General features: G+C 33.8%; 1 protein-coding gene across 2 annotated transcripts; it reads left to right on the top strand.

The window, feature by feature from the left end:
* Positions 1-1,998: 1,998 nt before the first annotated feature.
* On the top strand, positions 1,999-14,653 carry LOC134249052 (uncharacterized). 2 transcript variants are annotated; one of them, XM_062731420.1, is made up of 5 exons: positions 1,999-2,231; positions 3,620-3,793; positions 6,286-6,395; positions 12,827-12,920; positions 14,489-14,647. In XM_062731420.1, exons 1-5 carry the CDS (start codon positions 2,168-2,170, stop codon positions 14,530-14,532), a joined length of 486 nt encoding a protein of 161 aa, XP_062587404.1. In that variant the 5' UTR covers positions 1,999-2,167; the 3' UTR covers positions 14,533-14,647. The 2 variants fall into 2 exon arrangements, with proteins under 2 accessions (XP_062587404.1, XP_062587399.1); XM_062731415.1 differs by lacking the exon at positions 12,827-12,920 and having other exon boundaries at positions 2,002-2,231; positions 14,489-14,653.
* Positions 14,654-15,881: the final 1,228 nt, after the last annotated feature.

Below are 15,881 nucleotides of genomic sequence, written 5' to 3'. Positions count from 1 at the left end.
ACTATTTAGCGCTGGTCTTGATGTAATTCATCAATTACCATTGAACTGTTTTTTGTGTTAAACCAATATTTTATGGCCAAATTGGCATTTATATTGAATTAAATGGTTGCAAAATGTAGGCGGGAATCGAGAGTTAGCGTGCGTGTTTCTTTTGTACATCTTAAAAATTCCATTTCTATACAGTTTTATTTTTTTCTTTGCCAATTCACCATGCTGATGTACCAGACATTGCAGAGTTGTTAGCATAAAGCAATATGCACTGCATTTTTAGAAGTAAAATTTAGAATTTATCTGCATGTTAATATATCAAGTATTTATAAATTATGCTTCGAAGCATTTCAAAGAGTAAGATTTTTTTTACGTTATACAGTGATAGCTAATGCGTACTGTTGTAAAATGAAAGGCAGAAATTCAGATTCCTATAACACTCGACTTGCAGTATTTCAAGTATAGTGTAAAATGTTGACTTTAATGATATTTGCATCATCAACTTTGTTGTCAATAGCATGTCTCGTTAGAGAAATTGTTTCTTCATAGAATATACTCTTGCGTAACAAATCAGCATTTTTCTGCTTAATAAAGTCTTTTAATGCTTTGTCGTATGTGTTAGAAATTACTGGATTTAGAGCATAGCATGACAGCCAGCTAATATTTGAAAATAGTTGAAGGAGTTTTATATTCAATTTAGTAATACCATTTTAAGATTCAATTACCCTTTTATAAGAGAGAGAACTCTTTAAAGGCATTTACGTCTTTTAGAACATCGTTGTACTAAAGTGTACTTTTTAGATATAGTCATTCAAAATTTTAATTTAAAAGGATATTTAAAATACAAATGAAATTTATTTGTAGCAGGCGAAACCTAAGTTTGAAGAATGGTTTACTCTTTAATGAAGCAATTGCTTCAAATGGTTTTTAGAATTTACCTTTTATGAATAAAATAGTACAGATATGAGAATATATTTAGAATAGGAAAGTTTTAAATTAAGTACAATGATATATTCTCTCAAATAATATCGGGATAACATTGTCGCCGACAGGATGTCTAGCCTTGAGCTGGTTTTTCCTGAGTACTAAAGTTCATCCCAGGTTATTCTAGCACAGTAACGTCTATCTAGAAAAATGATTTAAAGGAAGAAAAACACATCATCAGAAGAGTCGGAACGGATGTTGAATGTTACAGTCACTGACTTAAATGTAACTTTCATATAAAAGTTTTCTCCGTATTTGCTTCTCCAATTATAGCCAGTGTTAAAACCTTGGATTAAAAGAACTTCCTTTTTAAACTGTAGATCAGACCTTTGCACCCAGCTATCCATCTAAATGTTGTTTTATTACTCAATATATTTTTATATGACCTTTTTTGTATGTAAAGTACGTATGATTTTATACCCTTTAAAGCCTTTAAAAGTCAATTGACTTGACTCATACGTACGCTCGAATAAATTCATTTACCACGTTTTTCATTTACTTAGAAATAGACACAAATTTGAAAGCTTACTTCCCCATTTGGCTCCAGGCTCCAGAGCAAATGTCGTTGCTTATAAGACGGTGGATTTGATTTTAAAAAATATTTGAATTAAGAAACCACTTACTATTGTAAATAATATCCTTTGGGGAGTTGCTACAAAAATCTCTATCGATGAAAATTTTCGGGATTTCTTATATATACTTATCATCAGCAACGATTTTTTTTTTACCAAAAGTGGTTTTCTTTTCATGTGACTTATGGCAGGATAATTTAAATGCCAACTTTATATTTCATGAGCTGTACAGGAAAGTATTCAGAGTGCATATACATGTAGCATATACATGTACATGTATATACATCTACTCAAATCGGCAGTTTTGTTTGCTAAAGCATCTGCTTGAGGAAATTTTAAGTTCAAATGAAATCTTAAATAGAGGGATTATAAAGCAATTATAATTTTAATAATTTTTAAACGTATCCTGAATAAAATTAAATTTCAAAGTACTAGTATATCAAGTGATGTGTGACATATTTTTTCCGTGTTAGCTGTTTTACGCCCGATGAACATTTGCATAAAAGGAAATTGAAAGATATGAAGCACGTTTCTGTAAAACTTTAGTAGCATTCGGAAGTTACGATCTTCAACGAAAGAGAGGACATACAAAACATTTCACCAGGAAGTTTTGAAATTTTGACATGATAACATTACGTCTATTTCTATTATTTACAGGAACATTGGTAAAAATAATTATAAATGCAGGTAAGTGAACTAATTTTTAATTAGAGAACTGTAAGCTGAATTGCTCCCCCTTTTATTTAAGGAATAAGTGTCTTATTTTTCGAATTCACGAAGTGATCAATGGATTGGCTTGTGTGATAATTTGCATAATTATCACACAAGCCAATCCATTGATCATCTTCATGAATTCGAAAAATAAGACACTTATTCCTTATATTTACATGCTTTGATTCCGCCAATCCACGGGCTCCAAGCCTGCTTCTCTCTAGGTGTTGTCCCGCCCTGCACGTGGTTTTTTTTTTGGAACCGCGCCAAGACATTCATGAGGAAATAAATTACATTTACAATTGGTAATTTTATCTCGGACAAAGACATTGGAAATGTAAATATAAAGTTTTGTTTCTCCTTCATGTTTATAATATTCTCTTTAATTGCTATTAACAGTAATCTTTGCATTTCACAATATAAAACTGTCTCCCACTTATCAAAATTGATATAAAGTCTTTTACCTCTAGATTATAATAAATAAGAGTGTAATAATCGGTTGCTGAAATATAAGTTCTCACTTTAAGTGTAGAAGATAATACAATATATCATCTCAATTTTACCATGTTTTCCAGCGTTTGTGGCACATGTTTGGAACTCTTGATAAGAAGCCTAAATAACTAATGTCTAAGAAAGTCGTCAAGGTTAGAGGATGTTGGAAGTGTATCCTGGTTATTTTTGTAACATTGAGCAGTAATTGCTATGACTGTAAGCGTATGAAAAAGATGTCATTTACCTAAACTCTTGATATAAGCTTTCTAGGTAATGGGATGTTGTAAGTGCATGAATCCGGGTTATTACATTTCTTTGAGTTGTGAATAGAAGCTTTAGAATATTGTATTCTGTAACTTAAACAGATACAACGTTTTGGGGGAAAGACCATCCCTGAAAGGTTAAATAGAATAGAGTGGAATATTCATTCAACCAACTTAGGCCCACAGAGGAGCATACAGACGAACAATGTCCAAATTCATGACAGTTACAATTAAATGGCAAAGATATGAAAAATCTTTGTCAGATACACTGTATCAATTATTCAGCTCGAATAATCGATATCACCTATTCATCTAAAAAAGGTAATATCAGCAATTCGGAAAGGTGATATCACCTATCCAAATAAGTGATATCACTAATTCAATTTGAACGAGTGATATCACTCAGGCAATTTATTACCCCTGGTAATAAAGAACCTTTGTATAGTGTGCTGGATATCGCAGGGCATCAACGATAGCAGGAAACATGGGGTAATTTGAATAACAGGCGAAGCCTTATAATTTATTTTTTGATAATAAGCAGAGTTGACAAAATATTTTAATAATACTGATTACTGTAAAGGTACATGCATGTGTTTTTCTCCTCTAAAGATAACAAAGAAAGAACCTGGAGTGATGCCAACTCGGAATGTAATCTTCTCGGATCACACGAAAGTGGAATATTCTCTGAAATATCAGCTATATATCAAGATCAAGTACCGACAGATGGCAAAATGTACTGGATAGCTGCAATTAAGAAGACAACGATCCCTTTTAGATTTAATAGTGAGTTTGGATGAAATGATTTGTTGTTTTTACATCATCCAAAAAGATTCTTTTTATTTCTCTTTTTTTTTCAAGAAAAAAAGATATTCAAAATAATGCAGCATGCATAAAATTTGTTTTAAAATCTATAATTCTAAAAGTTATTTTTTTTTAAAGTTTCCCTTCATTTGTTTCTATTCTTATCCAAATCATTATAAGAAAACTTTGTGTTTATAATACCTCTGTTTATTTTTTTTTTTCAAATACAAATATGACAAATAGATCCCTTATTTTCAAAACAGCATCTTTTGGGATATAGTTCTTGTGCTACATGTATTTACCAGTACTAAGTGAAAGTAGTACTCAATACTGTTCACCGATATTCCTTGCGTTTCAGCGCTCGGAACTTTTTCTTGCTTTATCTGGATCGCATATGCGTCGAAACCAGAGGGGTGGCTGGGGGTTAGCTCCCTTTTTTTCAAATGTAGACTTGATATAAGCATTGAAAATTGGGGCTTACGTTTTTTGTTTGTTTAGCCCCCCTCCCCCTCCTTCACTCTCAATTAGCCATCCCACTTTCAATTTACTTCCGACGCCTATAGATCGTGAGGTAGAAATTCCTGACACACACACAAGTAAAGTATAATTTTGTCTAATATTCACAATCAGCATAATTTTCTAAATATGAAATCCATTTGGCATCTAATATACAGTTTCCTATTATTTAAACACAAGAAACCTGTCACTGCATGGTGGAATTCACGACTATCTGTATAACTATTTACAATACTCTAGGAACATCAAAATATTTAGATGTATTTGTTTTGACTCAATTTAATAGAAAAAACAATAACCCTGTTAAAAATATATATCTAATATTCTATTAATTAACATTCTGTTTATAGTAAAGTAGATATATATATCTTTTAAACAATAAAAATCTTTTTCAAAAACCAACTCCTTGTTCACAAAAATCTTTTATATAAATCCCATAAATAGCTTATTTAGGAACTTACTGTTCACACTACAACTTAACCATATTTGAATTTCAGTTAAAATACAAAGATCATAATATTGTCCAAGAACAATAGATACATCCTTATTAAGTCAATATCGGATCGTTTTATGCCTCCGTAATCGAAGACTCGGGTAATAGTTTTTGACCTGTCAATCCGTCTAATCTGTCTGTTTGTTTGTCCGTAAAATCTTTAATCTTGCTTATAGCTTCGAGTGGGTGGGGCTATGGTTTCATATTTTACAGTTGTATACCTCTCTTTAAGTACCACCAAATATCTCCTGACCTTGGAGTTTGATCCACTTTTACAAGAAATATCACACTTTAACCTTGGTCATAACTTTAAGCAGTTGTTGCTAGGTCTTTCATACTTCACATGTGTATTTATTGTGACAAGACCTCTTAGTGGGTTTAAATATTTTTGAAATTTTGACCTTGACCTTAGAGTTTGAGGATACCCTATTCAAAGGATTTAAAGTGAACTCTAACTTTTGAACAGTTAAAAAAACTACGGCTTTTATATTTAACATGTGTATTCATTGTGACAAGACCTAGCTTCCTTTAGGTATCATGTTCATCATAACTTTGTAATTACTTAGTTTACTTAATACCCAGGAGCAGAGAAGAATATTTTTTATCATATAATGTATTTTCACTACATAATCAATAGAGTCCCACCCTAACACCAGGGGCCGTTTTACAAAAAGTAATCGCAAGTCGTAACTCCTAAATCTTAACTTTCCTCGCAAGTCGTAACGGAACCCCAATAGGACCTGTAACGTAATAAACAAGGGCAAAGATTTCTTCTTGTCGCCATTTTACTTTTTAGCCATTTCAGGTATAAATTGCCTGCGCGACATCACCTTGGTTGGCGCGGTATCCCAGATATATATAAATTAATATAAAATACATGGTTACTGTCTTGAAATATAAGCGATATTTGGTCGAGGGTAAGAAAACGTGACAGAGGGCGAGGCTTGCCGAGCCTTCTTACGTTTTCGACCCGAGCCCAAATATTGCTTATATTTCAAGACAATTATCATGTATTTTGTTTATCCTGCAACAAAATTTTACATTTGAACTTCCAAAACAAGCTATTTCCGACAGATTTAGGCACATCTCTGCAGTTGAAACTATGACGCCATGGCGTTAACATTGCAATATGCATGACGTCACAATGCTTTTAGAACGTCGGAATACATGCACGAGGCTTTATTAGGGCAGTGACTGGATAAAGCTTTGGTTTATGAGGTTACCTTTGTTAGGTCAATGCAGGGGATAGTTGCAGGATAAATTAAGGTATGTCCTTAATATGAAAGCCATGTTTTACTTCTTAATCCGACACTAATTTTGGGTCTCCAGAGCAAAACTATGGACTTTGCTACTATAACCATATGGGAGGCGAAAGTGTCATTTAGTGAGCTAATTGCTAACAGTACCTCTAGTTATTTTTTCATTCCCGAATGCATTAAACTTATATCTTAATTTTGAATTACAGAGTGCAGATCTTCTGTCGACGTAAATACCGGTATCTTCAATATCCAGGGGACAAGACGACCAGTTTATGACTGTTTTAACAATTGTAGTGGAGATTTTTTTGCATTATCAGTGAGTAATTCTAAGTTCCGTTGACTAAAAGTTGTTTGAAGAAAATCTTATCTTGATTTTAACAGAAAAACTTTGTACACATACATACATTTTGCAATTTTCAATTCCATAAGCAGTAAATGTCCATTCTCTAAAATGGAGGGTAATACAAAGCGAATTGTTTATTAATAAATGATTCGATTCTTTTAGACTTGACTATACCCCCGCTTGAAAAGTGACAGGGTATATAGTGATCGGTATGTCTGTCTGTCTGTTTGTCTGTCCGTCCGTCTGTTACGCTTTCTGGTACCCATCTCCTATCCGCAACTCTTCTTTACCACTCAATAAAATTTAATGACACTTTCACAGAATCTTTGTTACATAATGCCATAGTCCACCTTTTATCTTACGTGTTGATATGACACATATTTTGGTTTCCCAGAGCAAATCATTGGCACGGCCATTTTTTTCTATAATATTGAAGGGTACCCATCTGTTATCCACAACTCCACCTAAATCACTGAATAAAATTTGATGATACTTTTATAGATTCTTTCTTACATAATGCCATTGTGCGCCTCTTATTTTATGGAAAGCAACGGGTTCAAAATTCCAACTCTGTAATTCTTGAAATGTACACATGTCTGAATTTGTAAATTGTAAATCTTAATTTCACCTTAAAGGTCTTCCGTCTCCATTAACAGAAGACCTTATTTTTTTCGTTCGGTTTCTTTTTCCGTTTTATTACTGTAGATCACTAAATTTTCGCGACACCTTATTTTCGCGAGATAGTCATTGACTTTTGATTAGCAAGACAAAATTTTCACGAATTGTGGTTAATGCTCTATATAATCGTAAGGAATACTATTATACTTTCGCGAGCACACTGTCTCGCGTAATTACGCGAAAATAAAGTTCTCGCTAATAAGAGCCATTCTATGTAATGACTTGCACTTTTATATAGGAGCTGTGGCACGCATAGTCTCAGAATTTCTCCAAACTCTCAATGATAAAAGTCTTTGATACCCTAAACTGAAATCAGGCAAAAATTGGTTGCTATGTTTTATAGTTACCATGGCAACATGTCTTAAAGTTCGAAAAATGGCATTTTTTAACATGTTTAGAGCCCCATAGTTAACATTTGCGGCAAAGCAAACAATTGGCAATGACTGTTTCCAAAAGCTGAAGGTCAGATGTCTCAAATGCATGATAAACATGTTTGGTAAATCAAGTACATGACTTGTATTACATACGTTACTATGGTAACAAAGTATTCAAAAGTTAAAAAAATATTCATTGAATTTTATAAAGTCATACACGTAAAAATAAAAAGCAATTATAGGATGAAATGTAACCAAATAATAGAAAAAAGTGTCTTGAAACATATACCAAGAACAAAATGTAATATTTCATTTTGGTTGGCAATGGTTGCCAAGGTTTTTATACCAGAGAGAGCCTTCAAAGTAACACTCTGTATGTTTCAATCTGATCCTATCTTTTAAAAAAGCACATTTCCTAATAACTGATGATCAATTTTTGAAGATGTTGGTGTGCTCCAAGTTTTCCCATTTGAAAAAATTCAGATTAGATTCTTTAAATAGAGCGTTGCTATGGAAATAAGCAGAAAATATATGCTTAAAAACCTGAAAAATATTTTCTGTCCTTGGATACGTACCCTTAAATGTAGATTCCCAAAAGTTTTATGATTGATATTTATTAACAGCTTACCTGACTTTTAATTTTGACTATCATACAATCTCTAAGTGGATGCAAGAAGTTGGCATACAGGGTTTAATATTAATAAAAAGTTCACAAAATCGAACATTTTCCCTTCTTGGTAACCATAGCAACAGTGTTGTTTTCTTCATCAAATTTTATCAAAATATGATATTCAACTTTAGTTCTAACAGATAAGTACGATTCAAGCTGAGTCCTTTAATTTGTTTCTTGGTTATATGGCAATTTAATTCTTAATGCAGCGAAAAATAATTCACTTTTAAGCACTGGTACTTTGTTTCCATGGTAACACTGCAAAGTAGGAATTATACCCAATTTTTCTTATGGTTTTGGTGTTGTAAGGTCCTAAGGATGCATATTTGCCAGTCTTGAATTTTCATGTTTTTCCTCAAGACAGTAGCAATAACCCAATCTTACTTACTGGTTTTGCATGGTTACACTGTGTTACCATGGCAACCATAAAAGTTATTTATAGAATGATATTGCTTATACTTATATATTTAAGGTCAAACATTTTGATTGTTTTTCTTAAGTCGTTGATTGAGTTTGAGCATGTAACACCTACCATTAGTGAATACGGAGTGTTTTTCAGCATATTTCAGCATTTTAAATGTATTCCAAATGTAACCTTGGTTACCACTTACTTAGAGATATATTCTAAACAGTGTCTTTACAGTATAAGTGACATCAAGGTGTCATGTTTTTGTGAGAATGATTTGTTTGCTTTTTCTATTTTTTATTAAGCCACAGTGAAGATTTAAAGTGGCTGAAAATCTCGATTTTTCAAACTTTTTCGGCTGTTGCCATAGCAACCGAGACACATAGCAACGAAATTTTGTTTGATATTTGTTTCTGGTGTCAAGTACTAAGCATGGGTGAAGTTTCATCAAAATCGGTGACCATGCGTGGCAACGAAGTTTAAGTGGTTACAGAGAATGGCTAATAAAAAGTTATTTACAGTATTCCAACCGATTTTGTGCACGCGAGTTCTCAGAAACGACTCGTCCGATTTTCATGAAACTTTTAGATCTGGTAGGGATTGATCTGAACCTTTTTGGAAATTTTTTTGATTGATGACGTCACTTCTTATCTCGAGATATTAAGGATTTTCTGATTTCCAGAGGGTCTGCTTGTCCTGGGAACTCCTCTAAACGGCTTAAGATATTGAGTCAAGATTTTCAGTGAAGTAAGAGGGAGGTTTGTAGATATGCAAATGGGTGTTTTAAACTTTCTAGCGAAAAAGCGCTTAAAAAGCGCAAAAAGTGGTTAATATTTGACGCTTCATATCTCTAATAGGGGCAATATTTTAATAAGCAGTATTGAACAAAAGATGGTCAGAATAATGTTCTAAACAATATGCATACTTTGAATTTTTGTAAAATGGGCCCATTAAGGACTTGTAGGGGGTGACCCCTAAATATTTCCACTCAGCATATCTCCACAACTAAAAGAAATTTCTGAATAAGTGTTGAACCAAAAGCCTTTAAAATCACAAGACCTTTCATTTTATAAAAAGAAAAAAGGGCTGACTCCTCAAATTAGGGGCTCAGAGGGGCTAAAAGTCTTTCATCTTTAACTTTTAAATGATCAATACTAGTATTTTGTAATACATTACAGAAGCAAAGTTATTCATCTTAAAGATTTGCAACAACGTTTTATAAAATTTTGATCATATGTTGCGTAATACGGGGTCGCAAGAGGCCAAAACGCTATATCTTTGATGCTTTATATCTCGAAAAGGGTAAGTATTTTATTTAGTCATATTGAACAAAACATGTTCAAGATATTGTGATATAAATCAGAAAATTTAGATTGAATGAAAGAAAATTTAATGTCATTCTCTTTTTACGAGTATCTCGGTCAAAATCACATCTCATCTTATCGAGAAATTCAACGGAAGACCTACTCGTTGCTCGCAACGAGATCGTATCCAGTTCATTATTATCTTTTTTTTTATATTCTTACCGATTTTGTGCACGCAAGTTCTCGGAAACAACTTAATGGATTTTCACGAAACTTTCAGATCTAATAGATATTGATTTGAACCTTAATGGAAATTTTTTATATTGATATCGTCACTTCCGGTCGTGAGATATGGACGATTTTTTTTTAATTTTCAGAGGGTCTGCTTGTCCGGGTAACTCCTCTTAAACGACTTGAGATATGAAGTTGAGATTTTCAGTGTAGAGGATGGATTTTAAAAGTGCCATTTTGAGCCTATATCTTTTCAGCCCCAAAGGCACCGAAGCTAGCCTGGGTTTAAAAAAATGACTAAAAAATATCTCACAAAATTTAGCAATTTTTCTATTATTAGCTCACCTGAGACGAAGGCTCAAGTGAGCTTTTCTGATGTCTGTCTGTCTGTCTGTCCGTCTGTCTGTAAACATTTCACATTTTCGTCTTCATCTCCAAAACCACTTGACCAATTTCAACCAAACTTGCCAAAAGGCATCCTAGGGGAAAGGGAATTCAAGTTTGTTCAAATGAAGGGCCATGCCCTCATTCAAGGGGAGATAATTGGGAATTAATGAAAATGTGGTGGTATTTTTTAAAATTCTTCTTCTGCGGAACCACTGTGCCAGGAAAGATGAAACTAATGGGGAAACATCCTCAGGTAGTGTAGATTCAAGTTTGTTCAAATCATGACCCCCGGGGTAGGGCGGGTCCACAATGGCTGACCAAAGTTTTACATAGAAATATATAGGAAAATTCTTTAAAAATCTTCTTCTCAAGAATAGCAAAGCCATAATTGATCATATTTATATGGAAGCATCCTCAGGTAGTGTAGATTCAAGTTTGTTCAAATCATGACCCCCGGGGGTAGGGCGGGGCCACAATGGCCGACCAAAGTTTTCCGTAGAAATATATAGGAAAATTCTTTAAAAAATTCTTCTCAAGAATAACATAGCCATAATTGATCATATTTATATGGAAGCATCCTCAGGTAGTGAAGATTCAAGTTTATTCAAATCATGACACCCGGGGGTAGGGCGGGGCCACAATGGCCGACCAAAGTTTCACATAGAAATATATAGGAACATTCTTTAAAAATCTTCTTCTCAAGAATAACAAAGCTATAATTGATCATATATGTATGGAAGCATCCTCAGTTAGTGAATTTGTTCAAATCATGACCCCCGGGGGTAGGGCGGGGCCACAATGACCGACCAAACTTTTACATAGAAATATATAGGAAAATTCTTTAAAAATCTTCTTATCAAGAATAGCAAAGCCATGATTGGTCATGGGACTACTTTTGGGTCTAAACTATTAAATAATAAACCAATTTCTACTTGTTCTTAGCCACAGTGCTCGGGTGAGCGATGTGGCCCATGGGCCTCTAGTATCTTCTTATCTGTTAGCATTTTGTTCAGACACACAGAGGCAAAGGTATTCAGAGATGTGAGATCTTTCATTTTATATGGAGATAAAGGGACTTGCTTCTCTAATAAGGGGAATAAAGGGGCCAAAAGACTTATCCATAATTCTTTAACTATCATTTTTTTGTTATAAATTACTGAAGCGAAAATGTTTATCTTAACTATCTTTAAGAATTAATTGTAAAATTATGGTCTTGTGTTACTTAATTATGGACCATTAGGGGCCAAAATAGAAAATCTTTGATTCTTTATATTTCCAAAGGGAGAAATATTTTGATAAGCAGTATTGAATAAAAGATGTTCAGAATCGTATTGTTAACCTTATACAACCATTCAATTTTTGCAAAACGACCCCATTAAGGACTTGAAAGGCTGACCCTTCACAGTACATCTAGTTCTTTGAGGGTTGGGAATCATATTTTTTTAATTGACAGACTCTATCGTAGTCTTATACTAAGTGTGGATGTTTTTGTGCATTTATGAACTATCATGCTATAGATTTTTTGCATGAAATACTGTTTTGCTGCCCTGTCTTAGATTTAGTTACACCTTTTAAAAAGCTAAAAGCAGGCTACACACGCTTTCCTTGGAACACTCTAATTCTCATATATGATATGTTCAAAGTCTTACGTTAATGATATTTTATGGATTTAATAATTATATTATTTAAGAAGATATGCAACTTTTTTATGCAGTCAGATCGATGGATTGGGGGCATATATTGATTTTGTCCTGTCTGTCTGTTTGTCCGTCTGTCTGTTGTCAACTTTAACTTTCGCCTATAACATTTGAAGCATAAGAGATGGAGACTTCATATTTGGTAAGCGTACTCCACTAATTAAAGTCTTTCAAATAACACCAAGGTCAATGACCTTGAGACCTTGACTTTGACCTATATGCTAAAAATAGTTTTTTCGAAACCTCGCATAACTTTTAAACCGTATGAGATAAAGACTTTATATTTGGTATGCATACTCCATTTATTAGTTTCTTTTAAATGGCACCAAGGTCATTGTGAATGACCTTGTGACCTTGACTGTGGCCTACATTCTAGAATAGTTTTTTTTAACTTTGTTGCCGCCGGGTGCATACTGTTTCTCAAACATATCTTGTTCTAACTGTGAGTTTGCGATCTTCCATATCAAATCGGTTTACAAAGGACACATCCCTTGGCAACAGAACATACTTCATTTATACACATCTCCCTAAAACAATCAATCCAATTAATGACTAAAATTTTTGTTATTCTTTTTTCTTCATAAACCGTGTACAATTGTTACATACTATACTCGTATACTGCAAAAGAATTTCCAAGAAATACGTTTATCTTTACAGCTGCTCGTTGCTCGCATACGTCTGACTCAACCTTTTTTGTCACAAGTGATCTACATACTGACGTTATTATACCCCCCGCTTGAGAAGTGGGAAGGTATAGTGTAATGGGTATGTCCGTCCGTCTGTCTGTTACGCTTTGGGGTACCTATCTCTTATCCACAACTCCTCTTACACAACGAAGTGAAATTTAATGAGACTTCCACAGAATCTTTATTACAAATTGCTACCTCTTATTTTACTTTTTGATCCGACACGTATTTTAGGTTTCCCATAGCAAAACATGGACACTGCCATTATATCCCTACCTATGACGTGAGATATGGCGGCTTCTGAATAACATTAGATACCACGAGTTATTCCTCTTTACACGTTACCTTAAAACAATATATAGCAAAACCTGGACATTATGGAAGGCGGGGGTTATCATTTAGTGAGCTCATTGCTCACAGTACCTCTAGTTTTCACAGTGTGACGTTACAAACATAATTCCCTATATGCTGTTTTTAGAACATTTCACTATGAGTGCACCAAATAACATTCTGATCTGAATTGTGGATTTGCAAATACTGTACACAGGGAAATTTTCGCCCCCGTTTTATTTTCGCCCCTTTTGCCCTACCCTCATTTGGGCGAATTTAAAACGGAGCGAAATGAAATAATACAGTATAATTTTTTTTTAATAAAACTATGATTGGGCGAATTTAAAACGGGACAAAATTGTTTGCAAGTTTGAAAGCGCGAAAATTAAACGGGGCGAAAATAACACTGTATACAGTATAGTGGTAGTTTGCAAACTTTTTGATCAACCCTGAATTTTGATGCACCCGGATCGATAGATCCGGGGCGTATATTGTTTTGTCCTGTCTGTCTGTTTGTCTGCAAAGTTTAACCTTCGCCATAACTTTTGAAACATAAAAGATAGCGACTTCATATTAATTTTGGTATGAGTACTCCACTAATTAAGCTCATTCAAATGTCACCAAGATCAATAACCTTGTGACCTTGATAGTGACCTACCGGTATATAGTAAAAATAGATTTTTTGAACCTCGCCATAACTTTTGATGCCAGAGAGATAGAGACTTCATATTGAGTATACATCTGTCACTAACTAAGTTCTTTCAACTGACACCAAGGTCAATTACCTTCTGACCTTGACTGTGACTTATATGCTAAAAATAGCGTTTTCGTACCTTCGCCATAACTTTGAATCATAGGAGATAGAGACTGCATATTTGATATGCAAACCCCACTTAATTATGAAGTTCTTTCAAATGGCACCAAGGTCAGTGACTGTGACCTTGACTGTGACCTGTATGCTAAAATAACTTTTTCGTACCTTCGCCATAACTTTTGAACTAAATAGAGGTAGAGACTTCATATTTGGTTTGCATACTCTACTAATCAAGTTCTTTCAAATAACACCTATGTCAATGACCTCAACTATGACCAATATGCTAAAATCGTTTTTTTAGAACTTTGTTGCATGGTGTTTCACAAACACATCTTGTTTATCTCAGAAATTTGTTCCCTGGTATCAGAGGAAACATGTAATTACGGAAAAGGTACTGTAAAAATATTTATAATTCGGAAAAAATCAGTTTAATACCGTTTCAGGGTTTTTTTTAAATCCAAAACCATTAATGTTAATTTACAGTTCGAGTCATCGAAATGTGCTTGCACACTAATATCTATAGGAAAAACTGAAGTGTGTAACTACAAATTATTTGAAGGGACGAAAATGGACTTCTACAGTGAATCTAACTATTTAGAATACAGAAAGGGATCAGTTCAAGGTATGAGTTACTCATAAAGATATATGTTTTGTCATTCTTTTCATTTTGACATCAATTAAATAAAATGCAAATACAAGAGGTATTTTAAAAATATTTTTAGTATAAAATGAACATTTTCTATTATTATACTTGCATTTGTTGATTTGAAAAAAAGTCTTTCAGCACTTAAAATGTTGCATGTTGCATGTTTTTTATTCACTTTTATTCTGTATCTCGTCAAAATCCTTCAAATTTTATCAGTTATGCAAGTAGCATACAATACATTATAAGGAAAAATTGTTTTTACATCAGTTTTGTCCTTAATTGTTTTAAAATCAAAATGAGCGGATATTAGATCTATATATTAGGATTGATTTTAAGGGTTTACAAGCAAAATCAAAGCATTGTGGTCCCCAGCTTTCGGTGTCTTTGTGGGTGATATGTCATTTTTTCATGCCATACATTTATTGTGTACGTCCTATCGTATGTCATTTAGAAGTTATGGCCAATGTTGATTTTTTTAAATAAGGTCAGTCGTGAAGTTCAAGGGGTCAGAAATCATAGCATGCTAGCTCGGAAATGTCACAGATAATGTTCACGTCAAATATGAAATCCCTATCTCTTCTCAATCAAGAATTAACATTTTTGAAAACTAGATCAAACTTCAAGGTCAAGGTCACACGATCAAAAATCATAGTGTATTTAGAAAGGTCTTGTTTCAGGTAATATACATGTATAATATGAAAGCCTTATCTCTTCGCATTCAAATGATATGACCAAGGTTAAAGTGTTTAAAAAGTAGGTCAAACTTCAAGGTCAAGCATACGAGGTAAAAAATCAAGGTGTATTTAAAAAGGTTAGAATTATGTTTAATTTTCTAAAAAGTAGGTCAAACTTGAAGGACAAGGTTGTGGCGTCAAAAATCATAGTCTATGTAAAACTAAGGCGGCTTAATCATGTTAATACATTGATCTAAAAAGAAACCCGCAAAATTTGAAAATAGTATCTAGTTGCAGATCTGTAGCTCGCTTGTCTGGAAAAAGAATTGGGATGGACGACCAGTGAGCTACTGTAACAGTGTCTCCCATACATAAAACTATATGCACAAAAAAAAGTCGCGCTCGGTTCTGCGTTAATTTCTCCAAAATTCCTATCTGTATTGCCCATGGGCCACAACGCTAATCTGGGTAACGTTGGCCATGCTGCCCCCCCCCCCCCCCCCATTGTAATATCTATTGTGGCTCCGTCCTACCCCCGGGGTCATGATTCGAACAAATTTAG

Source organism: Saccostrea cucullata, unplaced genomic scaffold (genome assembly GCF_032062105.1).
Source record: "Saccostrea cucullata isolate Sc308-1 unplaced genomic scaffold, CSIRO_AGI_Scuc_v1 ctg13705, whole genome shotgun sequence".
Lineage (NCBI taxonomy): Eukaryota > Metazoa > Mollusca > Bivalvia > Ostreida > Ostreidae > Saccostrea > Saccostrea cuccullata.
This window is presented reverse-complemented; position numbering and strand designations above follow the sequence as displayed.